The sequence below is a fragment of the Rana temporaria genome, chromosome 6, assembly GCF_905171775.1.
Source record: "Rana temporaria chromosome 6, aRanTem1.1, whole genome shotgun sequence".
NCBI classification, from domain to species: Eukaryota; Metazoa; Chordata; class Amphibia; order Anura; family Ranidae; genus Rana; species Rana temporaria.
Genome location: NC_053494.1, coordinates 11,256,409 through 11,279,051, shown reverse-complemented (window position 1 = coordinate 11,279,051; position 22,643 = coordinate 11,256,409). Strand labels below are relative to the sequence as shown.

At 49.0% G+C, this 22,643-nt stretch overlaps 1 protein-coding gene across 4 annotated transcripts; it reads left to right on the top strand.

The window, feature by feature from the left end:
• The first annotated feature begins 5,102 nt into the window (after positions 1-5,102).
• NUDT9 (nudix hydrolase 9) lies at positions 5,103-19,919 on the top strand. 4 transcript variants are annotated; one of them, XM_040356157.1, is made up of 10 exons: positions 5,177-5,263; positions 9,903-9,951; positions 10,796-10,863; positions 12,338-12,556; positions 13,778-13,873; positions 13,951-14,037; positions 15,852-15,963; positions 17,267-17,410; positions 19,186-19,270; positions 19,356-19,919. In XM_040356157.1, exons 2-10 carry the CDS (start codon positions 9,949-9,951, stop codon positions 19,499-19,501), a joined length of 960 nt encoding a protein of 319 aa, XP_040212091.1. In that variant the 5' UTR covers positions 5,177-5,263; positions 9,903-9,948; the 3' UTR covers positions 19,502-19,919. The 4 variants fall into 4 exon arrangements, with proteins under 4 accessions (XP_040212090.1, XP_040212093.1, XP_040212091.1 ...); XM_040356158.1 differs by lacking the exon at positions 10,796-10,863 and having other exon boundaries at positions 9,903-10,019; XM_040356156.1 differs by lacking the exons at positions 9,903-9,951; positions 10,796-10,863 and having other exon boundaries at positions 5,103-5,263.
• Positions 19,920-22,643: the final 2,724 nt, after the last annotated feature.

Here is a 22,643-nt window from a genome sequence, read left to right as displayed (position 1 = left end):
TTGGCTGTGAGGAAAGAGGGAGGGGGATTCCTCCAGCAGCCCCCCCTGCTGATAAGACTGTTTACTGATAAAAAGTTTGAACCCACCTGACCTGTGTGTCTATGATCATTGGACAGTTTAACCCGCCCTGTTTGCAAGGGTGGGGGGAGGTGTCTGGAAGTGGGATATCTGTGTAACGTGTGCTTGAATAAAGTAGCCTGCTGGTTTTTATCCTACACTGAAGTATGGCTGGTGACTGGGGGGGGGCTACAGAGTTTTGGATGGTGCTGGTTCTGGAAAGAGGAAGCATTGATGGCGGACATAGTCCTGTTTGAGAACGGGGGTTCGTCACACCCCCTCTGCTGTATTCCTCGTCACAATCAATAACAAAGGGAACAGCAAGTAGATGGGGGCTTCCACTTTATGGTTAACAGTTAATTGTGCAATATCAATAGTATCATTGATGCAATGTGTTGTATTTTCAACATGAGATATTTTATGTAAATTTTTCCAAAATAAATATCAATCTATGGAATCAAGGGGAAGGATGGGGCTGGGATGGAATCGGTGGATGGATGGAGTCAGGATGGGATTGGGGATGGATGGAGTCAGGATGGGATTGGGGATGGATGGAGCCAGGATGGGATTGGGGGATGGATGGAGCCGGGATGGGATCATTGCGAAGGATGGAGCTGGGATGAGATCGGGGGATGGATGGAGCCGGGATGGGATCAAGGCGAAGGATGGAGCTGGGATGAGATCGGGGATGGATGGAGCCGGGATGGGATCAAGGCGAAGGATGGAGCTGGGATGAGATCGGGGATGGATGGAGCCGGGATGGGATCAAGGCGAAGGATGGAGCTGGGATGAGATCGGGGGATGGATGGAGCCGGGATGGGATCAAGGCGAAGGATGGAGCTGGGATGAGATCGGGGGATGGATGGAGCCGGGATGGGATCAAGGCGAAGGATGGAGCTGGGATGAGATCGGGGGATGGATGGAGCCGGGATGGGATCAAGGCGAAGGATGGAGCTGGGATGAGATCGGGGGATAGATGGCACCGGGATGAGATCAGGGGGAAGGATGGAGCCGGGATGGGATGGATTGAGCCGGGATGGGATCGGGGCGGTGGATAGAGCTGGGATGGGATCAAGGGGATGGATGGAGCTGTGTTTGATCACCTCTGCGGTTTTTATTTTTTGCACTTCAAACAATAAAAAGTGAGAATTCTTTTTTTAAAAAAAACAATATTTTTTTACTTTTTGCTATAATAAATATCCCCAAAAAATGTTTTTAAAAAACTAATTTCTTCATCAGTTTAAGCCGATATATATTCTTCTACATATTTTTGGTAATTTTTTTTTAGTGTAGCGCAATAAACAATAAAATCACAAAATAATATGTAATAGCATACAGTCTACTACAGTCTACAGTCTCCTACAAGTCTCAGAAGATAAAAAAAAAAGGCTCCTCAGCGGGGCGGGGCCACGACGTCAGCCAGCGTCTGATTTAAAGAGCACCGTTGTCATACCAACCGTCAACAACTACATTAAAAAGTACTAGATTGACAGCCGATCGTTGCTGACGCATCAGACAGACATCAAATTAAAAACTAAACCTGTTGAAGAAAATGAGAAATGTTCACCGCAGGCAATACATGCCTGAAACACTTCAGCGGGAAGGCAGCAACTGCCCCCTACTGGCTGATCAGCAAACCATCATAGAAAATGTATTTAATAGTTTAAAAAACGATTTTCCTTGTTCTAACCACTTGCTGTCCGCGCTATAGCCGAATGACGGCTACAGCGCGGACCTGAATTTCCAGGAGGCCGTCAATAGACGTCCTCCCCTTTGGACGCGCCCCGCGTGCCCCCAGCAGGGCGCGCGCAAGGCACGCTGTGATCACAGAGTCACTGCCCCTTTACCACGTGATCATCTGTCAGCCAATGACAGCTGATCATGTGATGTAAACAAAGCCTGGTAATCGTTTTTTTTTTCTCCTCACGCTGTCAAAAAAAGCCAATTACTGGAACTTGTTTTAGAGACATCGGTCCCGAAGAGGAATGAGGCAAAATCTGCCTCATCTGTGCCCACAAATACCGCCTGCCAGTGCCCACAGTGCCCACCATTGCCACCTATCAATGCTCACAAGTGCCTCCTATCAATGCCCACAAGTGCCACCTATCAATGCCCACAAGTGCCACCTATCAATGCCCATGAGTGCCACCTATCAATGCCCACCAGTGGTGCCCATCAGTGCCACCTAGCAGTGCTGCCTATCAGTGTAACCTACCAGTGCTGATCAGTGCCCATCACTGCCACCCATCAGTGCCCATCACTGCCATCTATCAGTGCCCATCACTGCCACCTATTACTGCCACTTCTCAGTGCCCACCAGTGCCACCTATCAATGCCCTTCAGTGCCACCCATCAGTGCCATCTCTCAGTGTCACCTCTCAGTGCCCACCAGTGCCACCTATCAATGCCCTTCAGTGCCACCCATCAGTGCCACCCCTCAGTGTTACCTCTCAGTGCCCACCAGTGCCACCTATCAGTGCTCACCAGTGCCGCCTTTCAATGCCCACCTTTGCCACCTTATCGGTGCCCATCAGTGCCCATCAATGCAGCCCATCGGTGCCCATCAGTGCAGCCCATCAGTGCAGCCCAACGGTGCCCATCAGTGCAGGCTATCAGTGCCCATCAGTGCAGCCTCATCAACGTACATCAATGAAAAAGAAAAATGACCTGTTTGCAAAATGTTATAACAAAATATAAAAATAATATATTTTTTTTATTATTATTCTGTCTTTTTTATTTTTTTTAACAAATAATAAAAACCGCAGAGGTGATCAAATGCCACCAAAATAAATTTCATTTGGGTAGAGCGTTGTATGACCGCGCAATTATCATTCAAAGTGTGTCAGTGCTGAAAGCTGAACAGGAGGGGGGTTTAAGTGCCCAGTAAGCAAGTGTGTTAAAAAACCTGTTGAAGGAAATAATAAACGTTCACTGCAGGCAATACATGCCTGAAACACTCCAGAGGAAACGGAGCAACTGCCCCCTACTGGCTGGTCAGCAAATCATCATAGAAAATGTTTAAAAAACTATTTTCCTTGGCCCAGATTCAAAAAGCAATTGCGCCTGCGTAACCATAGTTACGCAGCGCAATTGCTTACTTGCCCCGGCGTAACGAATGCTCCTGATTCAGAGAGCTTGTTACGCCGACTGCAGCCTAAGATATGCGTGGCATAAGGCTCTTATGCCCTCATATCTTAGGTTGCATTCTTGCGATGGCCGCTAGGTGGCGTTCCCGTTGTGGTCAGCGTATAGTATGCAAATTGCATACTAACGCCGATTCACAACGTTACGCGAGCCCTGCGTACGCAGTTTACGTCGTTTGCGTACGTCGGGTTTCGCATAAGGCTGCACATGCTAAAAGCAGGGGCAGCCAATGCTAAGGATACCCGTCGTTCCCGCGTTGCGAGGTTTGAAATTTACGTAGTTTGCATAAGTGAATCGTGAATGGCGCTGGACGCCATTCACGTTCACTTTGAAGCAAATGATGTCCTTGCGACGTCATTTGCCGCAATGCACGTCGGGAAAGTTTCCCGACGGAGCATGCGCTCTACGCTGGGCGCGGTAACGCACCTAATTTAAATGATTCCCGCCCCCTACGGGATCATTTACATTAGGCGCCCTTACGCAGGGCATTTTTTGAAGAGCGCCCAGGCAAATTACGTGGCTACTGCTTCATGAATGAAGCGTAGCGCGAATAATTTGCGTAGGCGCAGGGTAAAAAGGGTACACTGCGCCTCCGTAAGGAGCGCGCAGCTGTACCTGAATCTACCCCCTTGTTTAAAAAACGGACTCACCCGATGCCATCCAAAAAAACATAAAAAATCCTACCATAAAAATAAAATAATGATAACATTTAAAAACATACATTAAAAAACTCATGAAAAAAACATACAGTTATTTATCTGAAATTAAACAATTAAGATCAAAATCAACATTTAACCCTTCAGCTGTTGAAACTTTCGCCTCCACTATCCAGAAAGATTCTCTTTGGCTGATGTGAAGGAAATAGTTGCCACCCCTCCAGTGTCTTTCTACCCTCTCAATGCCCCAGAACTTTAAACATCTGGGGTCCCTATTGTGGCATTGTCTGAAGTGTCTGGAAACACTCTGGGTCCTTAGGCCTTCCCCCATATAATAAGCGTATATTGATTGGTTCGCCCCAAAGGTTATAGCGTCTTCAAACTATGGGAAAGATTTATGGCATTTTTATTATTATTTTTTTTACTAGTAATGGCGGGACTGCGACATTGCGGCGGATGGATCGGACACCTTTGACACTTTTTTGGGACCACTGATATTTATACAGCGATCAGAGCTATAAAAATGCACTGATTACTGTGTAAATGTCACTGGCAGGGAAGGGGTTAACCACTAGGGGACGATCAAGGGGTTAAATGTGTGTTCCCTCGTTAGTGTTTCTTACTGTGGGAGGAGACATATTGCTGTTTCTAATCACTAGGAACAGACGATCTGTCTCTCCTCTCCCCTGACAGAACAGGGATGTGTGTGTTTACACCAGGGGTTCGACAATATCCGGGCGCCAGGTCGCAATTGCGACAAGAAATTGTGACCTGTAAATTGTATTTACTGAATACAACATCATGTTTTATATTTTACCCCCAAAAAATGGGTATTGTATTGTGTTCCCTAAAATTCATTGAAGTCTATTTTTTTCCTGAAAATTTACGTTTGATTAATGAATGTGTAAATATTGTGAGGCATAAAAAAAAAAAAAAAAAAAATTGCAACAACTGCCATTTTATTCTCCAGGACCCCTGCTGTGAGAAAATATACATAAATATATATATAATATTTGGGGGGTTCTAAGTTGTTTTCTAATAAAAAATAAAATGCAGATACTAAAATGTATATGGGAAATGTCAGAATTAGTCTGGTTGTGTTTTAGCCACTCTTTGCGTCCCAACAGGGTAGATCCCTTCGGTACAACGAAGACTGAATTAAGCGCATGCGCAGTACACAGAGCAATACAGACTTTCCGCAATAGGAGAAGCGTACAGTGCCCGCCCACACTCCCCCCTTCCCTAGCAACGCCGGGCGGGGCAGGGCTGCGCAAGCGCAGTATGCCGCCGAACTGTCACCTGAGAAGTGTCGCCGGGCTGTTCTCTACTTCGCTCGGACGGTGCGGACTCCGCTCCTCGTGCCACGGACGCCCGGCCAATCATAGAGCTACTTGGGCGCCTAGCAGGTAAGAGCGGGCCGCGTGCCACCTTTCTTCCCTCCCTCCGCCTAGCGCCCTGCCAATGCAAGACCGCGCCGTGTATGACTGGCAGGTGTGCCAGCCAATGAGGTCCCAGGGGAGAAAACTCAGCAGGTGCTGGCAGTTGTCAGTGGAAATACAGGTCCTAGAAAAGGGGCTGCAGTGTGATTGGTTTAGAGGGGCTGAAGCAGGGCATGCTGGGACTTGTGGTTCAATAGCAGAAAGACCAAATGCATTGCATTACAGTATCCACATACTCACACAGGTGGTATTGTATACACAGCCCCATACTTCCTGGCCTGGCATATTCCCCTGTCCGTCCTCCTCCTGTCCTGACATAGTCTCCTGTCCGGACATAGTCCCCTGTCCTGACATAGTCCCCTGTCCCCCTCCTGTCCTGACAGTCCCCTGTCCCCCTCCTGTCCTGGCATAGTCCCCTGTCCTGGCATAGTCCCCTGTCCCCCTCCTGTCCTGACAGTCCCCTGTCCCCCTCCTGTCCTGGCATAGTCCCCTGTCCCCCTCCTGTCCTGGCATAGTCCCCAGTCCCCCTCCTGTCCTGGCATAGTCCCCAGTCCCCCTCCTGTCCTGACATAGTCCCCCTCCTGTCCTGACATAGTCCCCAGTCCCCCTCCTGTCCTGACATAGTCCCCAGTCCCCCTCCTGTCCTGACATAGTCCCCAGTCCCCCTCCTGTCCTGGCATAGTCCCCTGTCCGTCCTCCTCCTGTCCTGACATAGTCCCCTGTCCCCCTCCTGTCCTGGCATAGTCCCCTGTCCCCCTCCTGTCCTGGCATAGTCCCCTGTCCCCCTCCTGTCCTGGCATAGTCCCCCGTCCCCCTCCTGTCCTGGCATAGTCCCCTGTCCCCCTCCCCCCACATTGAACAAGCAAATGTATTGTTTTGATTTTGGGGGAGGGACTGCTGCTAGTCCCACAAATGTGAAAAAAACTTAATACATAATACTACTGTAACGGGGCCCAAGGACCTATAAAGGGGTTTGTATAGGCTGGTACACTTCCAGAGGGGTAGATGTCATGCTGGGCAGGTACTAAACTACCCTGGGGGCAGATAGGAGCGGGAGTGTCACCTGATAAGAGCCAGGGACCCTCCTCTGAGGATCTGTTGCAGTGGGCTTGCTGGTTGCTATGGGTTGCCTTGCTCTGCCCTGGCATCCTTTGCTGGTTGCTATGGGTTACCTTGCTCTGCCCTGGCATCCTTTGCTGGTTGCTATGGGTTACCTTGCTCTGCCCTGTTATGCTTGCTGGTTGCTATGGGTTACCTTGCTCTGCCCTGTCATCCTTTGCTGGTTGCTATGGGTTACCTAGCTGTGAGTTACCATTTGTGTTATGAACTGGATTGTATGATGTCGGGGTGAAAACACACCCAGGATCCATCTTCCCGTCCATCTGTTCACTCCCCAGCCGTGTCTTCTTCTGGCCGTTTACCACATCAGCTTTAAGTGCAGGAAACATGAAATATTGATGGTGAGATCCGTCCTTCTCATGTACTCTCCATGGAGATCTACAATGACAGACTCACAGACCGTGTCTGGCTCAGTTGCAGTGATAACCATGCGGTTGTCATGTGTCCGGGGTTATCGGAGAACGGCATCAGAAATCCTTCCAGTTATGGATGGAGATCTCCACATGTGGGGATCAATATACTTTATGTTGGGTGTTAGTATGCATTGGGCTAAGGCAACACATTCAAAACAAATGTCCTCCCCATGTAGATGAGGAGTTCCAGGTCCGGCCTGTATTCCAGTACCGGAACTCCACCCGACTGTGTGTCCTCTCCATGTAGATGAGGAGTTCTGGGCCCGCCCTGTATTCCAGTACCGGGACTCCACCCGGCTGTGTGTCCCCTCCATGTAGATGAGAGGAGTTCCGGGCCCGGCCTGTATTCCAGTACCGGAACTCCACCCGACTGTGTGTCCTCTCCATGTAGATGAGGAGTTCCGGGCCCGGCCTGTATTCCAGTACCGGAACTCCACCCGGCTGTGTGTCCTCTCCATGTAGATGAGGAGCTCCGGGCCCGGCCTGTATTCCAGTACCGGAACTCCACCCGGCTGTGTGTCCCCTCCATGTAGATGAGGAGTTCCAGGCCCGGCCTGTATTACAGTACCGGAACTCCACCCGGTTGTGTGTCCTCTCCATGTAGATGAGGAGTTCCAGGCCCGGCCTGTATTCCAGTACCGGAACTCCACCCGGCTGTGTGTCCTCTCCATGTAGATGAGGAGTTCTGGGCCCGGCCTGTATTCCAATACTGGAACTCCACCCGGCTGTGTGTTCCTCTCCATGTAGATGAGGAGTTCCGGGCCCGGCCTGTATTCCAGTACCGGAACTCCACCCGGCTGTGTGTCCTCTCCATGTAGATGAGGAGTTCCGGGCCCGGCCTGTATTCCAGCATCAGAACTCCACCCGGCTGTGTGTCCCCTCCATGTAGATGAGGAGTTCCGGGCCCGGCCTGTATTCCAGTACCGGAAATCCACCCGGCTGTGTGTCCTCTCCATGTAGATGAGAGGAGTTCCAGGTCCGGCCTGTCTTCCAATACCGGAACTCTACCCGGCTGTGTGTCCCCTCCATGTAGATGAGGAGTTCTAGGTCCGGCCTGTATTCCAGTACCGGAACTCTACCCGGTTGTGTGTCCCCTCCATGTAGATGAGAGGAGTTCTGGGCCCGGCCTGTATTCCAGCATCAGAACTCCACCCGGCTGTGTGATCAGCAGAAAGTACTTTCTCTTTCTGTTTATGGAGAACAGTCTGGTTTTGTTTTCTCGGAACGTTTTTCAGTTCAGCTTCACTTTTATCACCAAGTTCTGTTCAGTCCTATTATTTCTGTTTCTCGTTTTTTGTTTATTTCAGGAGATTTGTGAAGATACTCTCCACGTCACTTCCCCTCACCATCCCAGTTCTACTTGATTGACAGTGCTGTCCCACACGTATTGCGCGGTTTGTCCTCAAGCTTTGCCGCCTTGCCCTCCCCGGCAGCCCGTTGCTACTTGATTGACAGCGGGGCTTTCCCTGATGTCCTATGTGTCATTCTGCTGCCCATCCCCCGGTAATGCATTGCTAGCCGCTGTAGTAATGTCCTTTTCACTGGAATAGGTTATATTTAGCGGCAGTACGCAACCGGGTAAAATTTTTGCCACGTTATGTGTACAGCCCTGACAATGGTGGTCAGACAGTTTTTTCATCTATACAACCTCCCAAGTTCCCACCATCCCTGTGCGGAGTTCCCGGGTCTGTACACCTGCTGTGCCCATTATGAGGGGTTCCCACCATCCCTGTGCGGAGTTCCCGGGTCTGTACACCTGCTGTGCCCATTATGAGGGGTTCCCACCATCCCTGTGCTGAGATCCCGCGTCTGTACACCTGCTGTGCCCATTTTGAAGGGTTCCCACCATCCCTGTGCTGAGTTTCCAGGTCTGTACACCCGCTGTGCTCATTATGAGGAGTTCCCACCATCCCTGTGCTGACTTCCCGGGTCTGTACACCTGCTGTGCCCATTATGAGGGGTTCCCACCATCCCTGTGCTGAGTTCCCGGGTCTGTACACCTGCTGTGCCCATTATGAGGGGTTCCCACCATCCCTGTGCTGAGTTCCCAGGCCTGTACACCCGCTGTGCCCATTATGAGGGGTTCTCACCATCCCTGTGCTGAGTTCCTGGGTCTGTACACCTGCTGTGCCCATTATGAGGGGGTCCCACCATCCCTGTGCCGAGTTCCCAGGTCTGTACACCCGCTGTGCCCATTATGAGGGGTTCCCACCATCCCTGTGCTGAGTTCCCAGGTCTGTACACCTGCTGTGCCCATTATGAGGAGTTCCCACCATCCCTGTGCTGAGTTCCCAGGTCTGTACACCCGCTGTGCCCATTATGAGGGGTTCCCACCATCCCTGTGCTGAGTTCCCGGGTCTGTACACCTGCTGTGCCCATTATGAGAGGTTCCCACCATCCCTGTGCTGAGTTCCCAGGTCTGTACACCTGCTGTGCCCATTATGAGAGGTTCCCACCATCCCTGTGCTGAGTTCCCAGGTCTGTACACCTGCTGTGCCCATTATGAGGAGTTCCCACCATCCCTGTGCTGAGTTCCCGGGTCTGTACACCTGCTGTGCCCATTATGAGAGGTTCCCACCATCCCTGTGCTGAGTTTCCAGGTCTGTACACCTGCTGTGCCCATTATGAGAGGTTCCCACCATCCCTGTGCTGAGTTCCTGGCTCTGTACACCTGCTGTGCCCATTATGAGGGGGTTCCCACCATCCCTGTGCTGAGTTCCCGGCTCTGTACACCTGCTCTCTCTGCCCGTTATCCAATGTTACAGGGAATGCAGTAATGAACATCCAAAACTCTCAACACCCAAACGTCAGCAGCTAATGGTACGATATCTCAGAGTTCCCAAAAATCTATAGAAAGCCAGAGGGTGACTCCGCCCCTTCGGGTTCCCAACTTTAACTAAAATCTCACTTCTGATTGGGCTGACCATTTGAAGAGCCCCATTGGGGATGGCTGCCATTTTGTTGTACTGTAGTCTGTGCCTCTCTTTTCATTTGTTCTATAGGAAGCAAGTCGTTTGGATGTTTTTTTATTTTTTCTGTTTGATTTGTGTCTTTCATATCCTCCACCTCCACAGCTAGGAAGACTGACGCTACTGTGATTGGTGGATCGGAGTCGCGTGGATGGTGTGGCTCAACGTGCCTCGTCTTCTTACCACGGTTTCCATCACAGCTGCTCTAGCTGCTTTTGGAAGGTGCAAATACAATCCATATGATTCACATTTTGGTTACACAAGTGACAGTTTAGTGATAGGTGGGTTCTGGCGGGCCGAATCTTGGGGATTCCAAATGCAAGATCTCCCTGCCATAGTTCAATGTCGGTGACTGACGGAGAGAGTGGCCTCTGGACACCGACAAGGGGAGGAGGAGGGTGGGAAGCAGTCTGGCCCTTCAGCGCCCCCCCACCTCTGTGGCGCCTGGGTGCACTGCACCCCGCGCACCCGCCTAGGTTCGGCCCTGCATGCCTTTGTTCTTGCCGATCTTGGAATTCTGATCTTCCCTTATTCAAGCAGGCATGGTGGGAGCTCTTCATAATGAGCACAGTGGGTGTACAGACCTGGGGACTCAGCACAGGGGTGGTGGGAACCCCTCATAATGGGCACAGCAGGTGTACAGACCCAGGAACTCAGCGCAGGGATGGAGGGAACCCCTCATAATAGACACAGCAGGTGTACAGACCCAGGAACTCGGCACAGGGATGGTGGAAACTCCCTCATAATGGGCACAGCAGGTGTACAGACCCGGGAACTCAGCACAGTGATGGTGGGAACCCCTTATAACACAACAGGAGTAATTCTCAAACTAATTGAGTGGTTACCAAATTGTGTGTCTCTTGGATACAGCAGAGTCGCCCCTTCCCCTCCAGAGAGTCCGTCCCCGGGTGATGGCGCTAAGCAACTGCTCCCAAACAGTTTTCCCCCCATAGTAGCCAATCTTCGATTGTTGTCCTGTTGGAAGCTTTCCAGTGATGGTGTGGCTCAACGTGCCTCGTCTTCTTACCACGGTTTCCATCACAGCTGCTCTAGCTGCTTTTGGAAGGTGCAGATCCAATCCATATGATTCACATTTTGGTTACACAAGTGACAGTTTAGTGATAGGTGGGTTCCGGTGGGCTGTAAGATCTCCCTGCCATAGTTCCATGTCGGTGACCGGCGGAGAGAGTGCCCTCTGGACACCGACAAGGAGAGGAGGATGAGGGGGAAGCACTCTGGCCCTACAGCGCCCCCCACCTCTTTGGCGCCTGGGTGCACTGCACCCCGCGCACCTGCCTTGGATCGGCCATGCATGTCTTTGTTCTTGCCTACCTTGGAACTCTGATTTTCCCTCGTTCAAGTAGGGATGGTGGGAGCTCTTCATTGTGAGCACAGCAGGTGTACAGACCTGGGGACTCAGCACAGGGATGGTGGGAACCCCTCATAATGGGCACAGCAGGTGTACAGACCCGGGAACTCGGCACAGGGATGGTGGGAACCCCTCATAATGGCCACAGCAGGTGTACAGACCCGGGAACTAAGCACAGGGATGGTGGGAACCTCTCATAATGGGCACAGCAGTTGTACAGACCCAGGAACTCGGCACATGGATGGTGGGAACCCCTCATAATGGGCACAGCAGGTGTACAGACCTGGGAAGTTAGCACAGGGATGGTGGGAACCCCTCATAATGGGCACAGCAGTTGTACAGACCCAGGAACTCGGCACATGGATGGTGGGAACCCCTCATAATGGGCACAGCAGGTGTACAGACCTGGGAAGTTAGCACAGGGATGGTGGGAACCCCTCATAATGGGCACAGCAGGTGTACAGACCCCGGAACTCAGCACAGGGATGGTGGGAACCCCTCATAATGGGCACAGCAGGTGTACAGACCTGGGAACTCAGCACAGGGATGGTGGGAAACCCTCATAATGGGCACAGCGGGTGTACAGACCCGGGAACTCAGCACAGGGATGGTGGGAACCCCTCATAATGGGCACAGCGGGTGTACAGACCCAGGAACTCAGCACAGGGATGGTGGGAACCCCTCATAATGGGCACAGCAGGTGTACAGACCCGGGAATTCAGCACAGGGATGGTGAGAACCCCTCATAATGGGCACAGCAGGTGTACAGACCCGGGAACTCAGCACAGGGATGGTGGGAAACCCTCATAATGGGCACAGCGGGGTACAGACCCAGGAAGTTAGCACAGGGATGGTGGGAACACCTCATATTGGGCACAGCAGGAGTAATTCTTAAACTAATTGAGTGGTTACCAGATTGTGTCTCTTGGATACAGCAGAGTCCCCCCTCCCCCTCCAGAGAGTCTGTCCCCAGGTGATGGCGCTAAGCAACTGCTCCCAGACTACTTCAGTCAGTTTTGCCCCATAGTAGCCAATCTTAGATTGTTGTCCTGGTGGAAGCTTTCCAGTGATTGATTGCTGTCAGGTGATTGTCGTTTGTCTTTATAATTTAGGAATAGCTCTATGGGGCGAGGTGACCAATCTAATGTCCGGTCTATTGTTCTCTCTACAGCTTCGTGTTTGCATACTGGTACAGTAACCGCAGCCGGCAGCCTGCCATGACGGGTCACGTAAAGGCGCTCACCTCTCCGTATCCTGGCTCTCAGGTGGAGAGGTCGCCGGTACCCCCCGAACAGGTCAGCTGGTCGGTGGATTGGCCGGAGTACCAGCCTGTAGAGTACACGGCTCGCCCCGTGCTCGCCCGACCGGTCTGGGCAGACCCGCCACACAGGTGAGAGAGGCTCCTCTGTTATTTTACCTGGCCGGTTTTTCCTCTTCTGTTTTTTGTCGTTAATCTGGATCTAACGCTTTGTATATTTAAAGCCCCGCCCTGGGCAGCTTTGTTTTAAACTTTTAAAGAAAACTTCAGTTACTGTTGTTTTTTAGGTTGAACCTCCTACTTTGTGTATTTCTTCTAGATCTGAGCAGTCATCCAGTGTGAGACTTCCTTAAAGCGGAGGTCCACACAAAAATGGAACCTTCGCTGTCCGGAATTCGGCACCCCCCCCCCCCCCCCCCCCCCGATGTCACATTTGGCACCTTTCAGGGGGGGGGGGGTGCAGATACCTTTCTAAGACAGGTATCTGCACCCACTTCTGGGCATAGACCCCCGCATTGTCTGCAGGAGTCAACACCACATCCGGCGCCCCCCCCCCCCCCGCTGTCTTCTGGGAGATACACAGGTCCCAGAAGACAGCAGGGACCAGTGGCATTGTGAAGTCGCGCATGCGCAGTACGGAACCAGGAAGTGAAGCCGCAAGGCTTCATTTCCTGCTTCCCTTATCGAAAATGGCAACGGCCTCACCCGAGAGCCGAGCGATAGCTCTGCTTCGGGTGCCGACATCGCGGGCACGCAGGACAGGTAAGTCTCCCTTATTTTAAAAGTCATCAGCTGCAGTATTTGTAGCTGCCGACTTTTTAAAAAAGACCTCCGCTTTAATGTGCTTTCTTAATCGCTTTATGGGCTCCTGGGCAAAGTAATGCTTTGAGGGGACCTGCAGCACATGTAGCAAAATGGCGGTGTGGCTAGATTATGTTGCATATTGGGCATCTTTTTTTTTTTTTTGATTAGCCACTTTCTGAGCAGTGAGGTACCTGTACAGGCATCATCCTGGTAATTTTTTTTTTTTTTTTTAAGAGCCGGCTGTTGGCTCTCTTGTAAAAGCAATCCTAGTGGGTAACTAGCTGCTGGATTGCTTTTACAAGCCGCAGGAGACTGCAGACGCGGTGCGGGCGAGGGCCAGCGGCTGCAGACGCGGTGCGGGCGAGGGCCAGCGGCTGCAGACGCGGGGCGGGCGAGGGCCAGCGGCTGCAGACGCGGGGCAGCGACTGCAGGCGAGGGGCAGGTTGGGCACCAATCCCTTCACCTTTCTGCCCTGTGTTCCTGCACACTGCTCCCTTTTGATTCTTGGTGAGCTGCATGTATGTGAACTCCGGTCATTGTGTCTTGCAGCGATGAAGGCTTTCACCCGAAGTACAACACTCTGGACGACCATGTGCAGAGGACCAGCTTTGAGGGGGTGTACCTGGTAGAGGACGGGAAGCCCAAGTAAGTGCACAGAACACATCTTGCTGTTGTGAAGTTGTGATTCACCTCTGACATCTGTCACAATGTGTTCTTGCCAGGAACCCCAGTGGAAGGACGGGGGTGACAGGAAGAGGGTTACTAGGAAGGTGGGGACCCAACCATGCAGCCGACCCCATCATCACACGGTAAGGATTTCCTCCCTATGTTACATACAGATTAACCACTTAAGGACCAAACCTCTTTCTGAGATTTGGTGATTACAAGTTAAAAACAGTTTATTTTTTTGCTAGAAAATTACTTAGAACCCCTATATATTACATACAGATGGAGAGATATATATATATATTCGTAAAAAAAAAAAAATCTAACACCCTAGAGAATAGAATGGCGGTTGGAAAATGATAAATGGTTTTCAAAATATTTTACAAATAAATATGTGAAAAGTGTGTGGGGTACCTTTTTGTATTCAGCCCCCTTTTACTCTGATACCCCTAACTAAAATCTAGTGGAACCAATTGCCTTCAGGAGTCACCTAATTAGTAAATAGAGTCCACCTGTGTGTAATTTTATCTCGTTATAAATACAGCTGTTCTGTGAAGCCCTCTGAGGTTTGTTAGGGAATCTTAGTGAACAAACGGCATCATGAAGGCCAAGGAACACACCAGACAGGTCAGGGATAAAGTCGTGGAGAAGTATAAAGCAGGGTTGGGTTAGAAAAAATCTCCCAAGTTTTGGAGATCTCACGGAGCTTCTGTTCAATCCATCATCCAAAAATGGAAAGAGTATGGCGCAACTGCAAACCTACCAAGACACGGCCGTCCACCTAAACTGACCGGGCCGGGCAAGGAGAGCATTCATCAGAGAAGCAGCCAAGAGGCCCATGGTAACTCTGGAGGAGCTGCAGAGATCCACAGCTCAGGGGGGAGAATCTGTCCACAGGACAACTATTAGTGGTCTCTCCACAAATCTGCCCTTTATGGAAGAGTGACAAGAAGAAAGACATTGGAGAAAGAAAGACATAAGAAGTCCTGTTTGTGAGAAGCCATGTGGGGGAGGGGACACAGCAAACATGTGGAAGAAGGTGCTCTGCTCAGATGAGTCAAAAATTTTACTTTTTGGCCTAAAAGCAAAACGCTACGTGTGGGGAAAACTAACACTGCACATCACCCTGAACACACCATCCCCACTGTGAAACATGGCGGTGGCAGCATCATGTGGGGGATGCCTTTTCTTCAGCAGGGACAGGGAAGCTGGTCAGATGTGATGGGAAGATGGATGGAGACAAATACAGAGCAATCTTAGAGGAAAACCTGTTAGAGTCTGCAAAACACTTGAGACTGGGGGGAGGTTCACCTTCCAGCAGGACAACGACCCCAAACATACAGCCAGAGCTACAATGGAATGGTGAAGATCAAAGCATATTCATGTGTTAGAATGGCCCAGTCACAGTCCAGACCTAAATCACACTGAGAATTTGTGGTAAGACTTGAAAATTGCTGATCACAGACGCTCTCCATCCAATCTGACAGAGCTTGAGATATTTTACAAAGAAGAAGAATGGGCAGAAATGTCCCTCTCTAGATGTTCAAAGCTGGTAGAGACACCCCCAAAAACACTTGTAGAGAAAGGGGGTTTTACAAAGTATTGACTCCAGGGGGCGCCATACAAATGTACCCCCCACACTTTTCACATATTTATTTGTAAAAAAAATTGAAAACCATTTATCATTTTCCTTCCACTTCACAATTATGTGCCACTTTGTGTTGTGTCTCTCACATAAAATCCCAATAAAATACATTTGTTTTTGGTTGTAACCTGACAAAATTTGGAAAATTTCTAAGGGGTATGAATAACTTTTTCGAGGCACTGTAGGTGTATTTTAATTGTTTGCCTGATGAACACTTAGGATGAATTATTTTTTTTTTTTTTTTTTTTTTATTCGTTTTATTTTTTTTCCTCCGTGGTACAAATATCAGTAATGATTTGTCTCCCCCTACAGGTGGAAGAGAAACACTTCAGGAGAGAAAGTGACAGACCCGGAGACGGGGAAAGCCATCTTACAGTTTGTAGCCATTCAGAGGAAGGATTGTGGCCAGTGGGCTATACCCGGAGTGAGTACTCGCTTATCAGCCACTCACAGGACTTTAAAGCGGAGGCCTGCCGAAATTATTATAATTATTATTTTTTTTTTAAGTCAGCAGCTACAAATACTGTAGCTGCTGACTTTTAACCACTTCCGGACCGCCGCATGTACATTTACGTTGGCAGAATGGCATGGACAGGTACATTGGCGTACCTGTACGTCCCTGCCTAGACGTGGGTCGGGGGTCCGATCGGGACCCCCCCCCCCCCCCCCCCCGTACATGCGGCGGTTCCCCTGGCTTCAGGAGCGATCCGGGACGACGGCGCGGCTATTCGTTTCTAGCCGCCCCCTCGCGATCGCTCCCCGGAGCTGAAGAACGGGGAGAGACGTATGTAAACACGGCTTCCCCGTGCTTCACTGTGGCGGCGCATCGATCGAGTGATCCCCTTTATAGGGAGACACAATCGATGACGTCAGACCTACAGCCACACCCCCCCTACAGTTGTAAACACACACTAGGTGAACCCTAACTCCTACAGCGCCCCCTGTGGTTAACTCCCAAACTGCAACTGTCATTTTCACAATAAACAATGCAATTTAAATGCATTTTTTGCTGTGAAAATGAGAATGGTCCCAAAAATGTGTCAAAGTTGTCCGATGTGTCCGCCATAATGTCGCAGTCACGAAAAAAAACGCTGATCGCCGGCCAATAGTAGTAAAAAAAAAATAATTGATAAAAATGCAATAAAACTATCCCCTATTTTGTAAACGCTATAAATTTTGCGCAAACCAACGGATAAACGCTTATTGCGATTTTTTTTTTTTTTTTTTTTTTTTTTTTTTTTTACCAAAAATAGGTAGAAGAATACGTATCGGCCTAAACTGAGGAAAAAAATGTTTTATATATTTTTGGGGGATATTTATTATAGAAAAAAGTAAAAAGTATTGAATTGTTTTCAAAATTGTCGCTCTATTTTTGTTTATAACGCAAAAAATAAAAAAACTCAGAGCTGATCAAATACCACCAAAAGAAAGCTCTATTTGTGGGGAAAAAAGGACGCCAATTTTGTTTGGGAGACACGCCGCACGACCGTGCAATTGTCAGTTAAAGTGGCGCAGTGCCGAATCACAAAACACTGGCCAGGTCCTTTACCTGCCTAAAGGTCCGGGTCTTAGGTGGTTAATGACTGGGGGGAAGGAGGAACCAGGGAAGGTAAAACCTGAGCAGCGGCAGGGAACTGGTTTGGTTTCGGTGGGCAGTAGTAATGTTTTTTTTCTCCCAGTTCACTATGAGGACATCTTTGATGATGTTGTTTTTCTCCCCTTTGCAGGGAATGGTGGATCCCGGAGAGGTGATCACGGCGACGCTGCGCAGGGAGTTCTGCGAGGAGGCTCTGAACTCTCTGGAGAGGACGGGAGAAGAGGGCGACACGCAGGACAGGATTCAGAGTCTATTCTCACAGGATCATTTACCGGTACGTCACGCCCTCAGATCAAACAAGGAGAGGGGCGGGTTGTGCCAACACCGGGTCGGGTCACACCTGACTCGCCTACAGTAGCGAGCCTCTCACCTAGTTTCAGTTTCTTGCTGATTGCAACTTCTACAAACATTGTGTCCTCTTTCTTCTTCCTCCTTCTCTTTCTTCTTCCTCCTTCTCTTTCTCCCTCCTCCTTCTCTTTCTCCCTCCTCCTTCTCTTTCTCCCTCCTCCTTCTCTTTCTCCCTCCTCCTTCTCTTTCTCCCTCCTCCTTCTCTTTCTCCCTCCTCCTTCTCTTTCTCCCTCCTCCTTCTCTTTCTCCCTCCTCCTTCTCTTTCCTCCTCCTTCTCTTTCTTCTCCCTCCTCCTTCTCTTTCTTCTCCCTCCTCCTTCTCTTTCTTCTCCCTCCTCCTTCTTCTCTTTCTTCTCCCTCCTCCTTCTCTTTCTTCTCCCTCCTCCTTCTCTTTCTTCTCCCTCCTCCTTCTCTTTCTTCTCCCTCCTCCTTCTTCTCTTTCTTCTCCCTCCTCCTTCTTCTCTTTCTTCTCCCTCCTCCTTCTTCTCTTTCTTCTCCCTCCTCCTTCTTCTCTTTCTTCTCCCTCCTCCTTCTTCTCTTTCTTCTCCCTCCTCCTTCTTCTCTTTCTTCTCCCTCCTCCTTCTTCTCTTTCTTCTCCCTCCTCCTTCTTCTCCCTCCTCCTTCTTCTCTTTCTTCTCCCTCCTCCTTCTTCTCCCTCCTCCTTCTTCTCCCTCCTCCTTCTTCTCTTTCTTCTCCCTCCTCCTTCTTCTCTTTCTTCTCCCTCCTCCTTCTTCTCTTTCTTCTCCCTCCTCCTTCTTCTCTTTCTTCTCCCTCCTCCTTCTTCTCTTTCTTCTCCCTCCTCCTTCTTCTCTTTCTTCTCCCTCCTCCTTCTTCTCCCTCCTCCTTCTTCTCCCTCCTCCTTCTTCTCCCTCCTCCTTCTTCTCCTTCTTCTCCCTCCTCCTTCTTCTCCTTCTTCTCCCTCCTCCTTCTTCTCTTTCTTCTCCCTCCTCCTTCTTCTCTTTCTTCTCCCTCCTCCTTCTTCTCTTTCTTCTCCCTCCTCCTTCTTCTCTTTCTTCTCCCTCCTCCTTCTTCTCTTTCTTCTCCCTCCTCCTTCTTCTCTTTCTTCTCCCTCCTCCTTCTTCTCTTTCTTCTCCCTCCTCCTTCTCTTTCTTTCTTTCTCCCTTCTCTTTCTCTCTTTCTCCCTCCTCCTTCTCTTTCTTTCTTTCTCCCTTCTCTTTCTCTCTTTCTCCCTCCTTCTCTTTCTTTCTTTCTCCCTCCTCCTTCTCTTTCTTTCTCCCTCCTCCTTCTCTTTCTTTCTTTCTCCCTTCTCTTTCTCTCTTTCTCCCTCCTCCTTCTCTTTCTTCTTCCTCCTTCTCTTTCTTCTTCCTCCTTCTCCCTCCTCCTTCTTCTCTTTCTTTCTCCCTCCTCCTTCTTCTCTTTCTCCCTTCTTCCCAAAAAATAAAAACCGCAGAGGTGATAAAATAACAACAAAAGAAAGCTCAATTTGGGGGGGGGGATGATCAAAATTTTATTTGGGTACAACGTCGCATGACTGCACAATTGTCATTCAAAGTGCGACAGTGCTGAAAGTTGGCCTGGGCACAAAGGGGGGGAATGCCCGGTATTGAAGTGGTTAAGTCTCATTTCACTTGGTCGGTACGATGCTGACAGACTGGCAGTTGGTTGTTCCTTCCTGGGACGTGTTCTATATTATATCTGATATTTCTTGTACTTTATTTTTTCCGTTATGTGATTTATTTAGGTCTACAAGGGGTATGTGGATGACCCTCGGAACACTGACAACGCCTGGATGGAGACACAAGCGGTTAATTACCACGACGACACAGGTGGGGATACTGATATACCCAACTCACGTCTTCTTCCCTCGAGTCGCTTCTTTCCGCTGACCTCCTTGTTCTTCTTGCCCGACAGGCCACCTATTGGACCAGCTGGCCTTGGAGGCGGGCGATGATGCCGGAAAAGTGCAGTGGGCGGATATCAGCCAGAACCACAGTCTGTACGCCAACCACGCCCACTTCATCCAGATTGTGGCTGAGAAGAGGGGCGCATATTGGTAGACCCCCCCCCCCCCCCCAATAAAGGACTGGCAGTGTACTTTCCATTGCAGGGCATCAACATGACCAGTCTGAAGATTTTACCGCATTTTCTAAGCATGAACCAAAAAATAACAAATTTTAGGGTTCCTTTGAAATATAGGATGGAGGTTTTAAAAGCCCAACTCCGCACAGAACATTTGTTTTGGTTAGAGTGGGGAGGGGTTTGAACCTCCGTCAGGTTTTTCTTGCTGTCCTTTTTGTTGTGGGTGGGGTAGTACTGGATTGGGAATGTTTTAGGTTTCCTTGAAAGTTTGAAAAATGTGTGCGCTGTTCATATAAATTTGGGTTGTAAACCTGGAGGGGGACCGTCCATGATAAGAGTTCTTCTGTATGTTGGTTGTATGAAACGCCAGAGAATATATCATCAGGGATGGGGGGGGGGTCAAAATCTGATATTTTAATTTAATGTAAAGATGAAGGCAAGCCAACTAAGTGGCCCCCATGCTTCAGGGACTCGGAGACCACTTCTTCAGGGCTGGAGCAGACCATAATATACATTAACCCAGGGTTTGACAAATTTGCTTGGAATCTAGGAGCCAGCTAAAAAAGTTAGGCGCCAGAAAACGCACCCCGTCCCGACGAGCTTGCGCGAACACATACGTGAGCAGCGCCCGCATATGTAAACGGTGTTCAAACCACACATGTGAGGTATCGCCGAGATCGTTAGAGCGAGAGCAATAATTCTAGCCCTAGACCTCCTCTGTAACTCAAAACATGCAACCTGTAGATTTTTTTTAAACGTCGCCTATGAAGATTTTAAAGGGTAAAAGTTTGTCGGCATTCCACGAGCGGACGCAATTTTGAAGCGTGACATGTTGGGTATCAATTTACTCGGCGTAACATTATCTTTCATAATATTAAAAAAAATGGGGATAACTTTACTGTGGTCTTATTTTTTTAATTTTAAAAAGTGTAATTTTTTCCCAAAAAAGTGCGCTTGTAAGACCGCTGCGCAAATACGGCGTGACAGAAAGTATTGCAATGATCGCCATTTTATTCTCTAGGGTGTTAGGATAAAAAATATATATAATGTGTGGGGGTTCTAATTAGAGGGAAGAAGAAGTTTAACTTGTAATGCTTAACTTGTAATACCAACGGCCACCACCAGATGGCGCTAGCTCACACATCTGGTGGTAATAACTTGTAATACCAACGGCTCACCACCAGATGGCGCCAGCTCACAAAAAAGTCAAGCCAATTCGCCAGGACACCATTTCTAGTCGCCATGGCGACCTGGCGCCCGGGATTTGTCGAGCCCTGCATTAACCCAACCCAGACTCCAGGGAAGCACATGCAATAATCGGCTATGCACAGGAGCTTTGGGATCCTCCTCTTTCCCTCAAAGCATTTAAAACACATAAGCCGTACTCCACTGTAACAAGTCTTTGTTGATGCCAGGTTCGGTCAGACTCCTTCTCTCCACCATCAGACGTCAGTTCACAAACTGATGCGTTTCACCCCGTGGACTTTATAAGTCACCTCCTATGAGTAAGTCCTTTGGGCGAAATGCGTCAGTGTGTGTGTGTGTGGAGTCATTGAAAGTAATGTCACCTGGATCTCCAAAAATGGGTCCAAAGCTTTAATCAGCAATCGCATTCATTACAGCAGAAAGCAACGTTTCGGAGCCACGCAGGACCCCTTCATCAGGCATGTGACCTCAGTGGGTGGAGTCATCTCTGATGGCAAAGAGATTGCATGTCTGACCTTATCTGGCAGCAGTAAAGCTTGTGGTTCAGAAAAAAATAAATAAAATATTCAGCTTATGTGTTTGCTATCGGTTTATGTTGATATACAGAATTCTTCCCAATCTCGTCTTCTTTGCTGTTGGTTTATATTGGTGTCTACTATGTTATGGACTTTTTTTTTTATGTAATCGTATTCTGTGCAAGGGGCACTTTTTTTATCTTTTGAAGTGATTGTAAAGGAATAATAAAAAAATAAATAAAAAAAACATCTCTATACTTACCTGCTCTGTGCAATTCCATTCCATTGCACAGATCGCCCCCCCCCCCCCGATCCTCCTCTTCTCAGGTCCCCCACCGGTGCTCCTGGCCCCTTCCTGTCTAGTGCCCCCATGGGAAATCAATTTTTTTTTTTTTTCCTATAAATGAAAGGCTTCTTCTGATTGGCTGAAGTGGAGAGGTGTCATTATTTCCACCTTGGCCAATCGAAGGAAGCCTTCTATTCATTGAAACAAATTCAAGGCTTATCCTGAATGGTGGAGAAGCGCTCTGTCCTGCTCTCTTTATTTCCAGCAGCAGACAGGAAAGTCGCCTGTACTGCCACCGCAACACAGTGTCGCTTTGTATGCACCCAATATCACTTCAGTTCATTACAGCATACACAGCCGCTGCAACCATCTGTAATGGACGTGCTAACAAACTATTAGAAGGCTAACTCCACCTTTTTAGGACCATGTTACACCCATTTTTTTTTTTTTTAATCAAAACGACTTTTATTGAGCATAGAATAAAAATGGGTGAACAAACGGGTCAGAAGTGCAACATGCACTACAAGTGCAGATATTATCCATTCGACATTCATGAAGACCTGTATAGCAGATACACATTGGAGTAAGTAAGGGGACGTAGGGAGTAAATGGTTACAACAGGGGGAGAGAACACAGACACGGCAGAGGCGCTGCAGCGTCAGGCACACAGCAATAATAAAAAAAAATTCTTGCATTGTAAAGGTGTTACACCCATTTTTAGGTGGCAAGCAGACTGACTTTTTTATTTTATTTTTTTTGCAAAATATGGACTCGGCCGTTAAAAGTAGAATTCCAATTTTTTTACTTTAAAGGGGTTGTAAAGGATTTCCCCCCCCCCCCTCTAAATATCTTCCTTTCCCTTAGTGCAGTCCTCCTTCACTTACCTCATCCTTCCATTTTGCTTTTAAATGTCCTTATTTCTTCTGAGAAATCCTCACTTCCTGTTCTTCTGTCTGTAACTCCACACAGTAATGCAAGGCTTTTTCCCTGGTGTGGAGAAGTCCTCCTGAGGGGGCGAGCAGGAGTGTCAGGACCCCCACTAACACACAGCTCCTTTCTCTATCTGCAAAGTAGAGAGTGTCCTGACACTCCTGCTCGCCCCCTCCCCCCTCA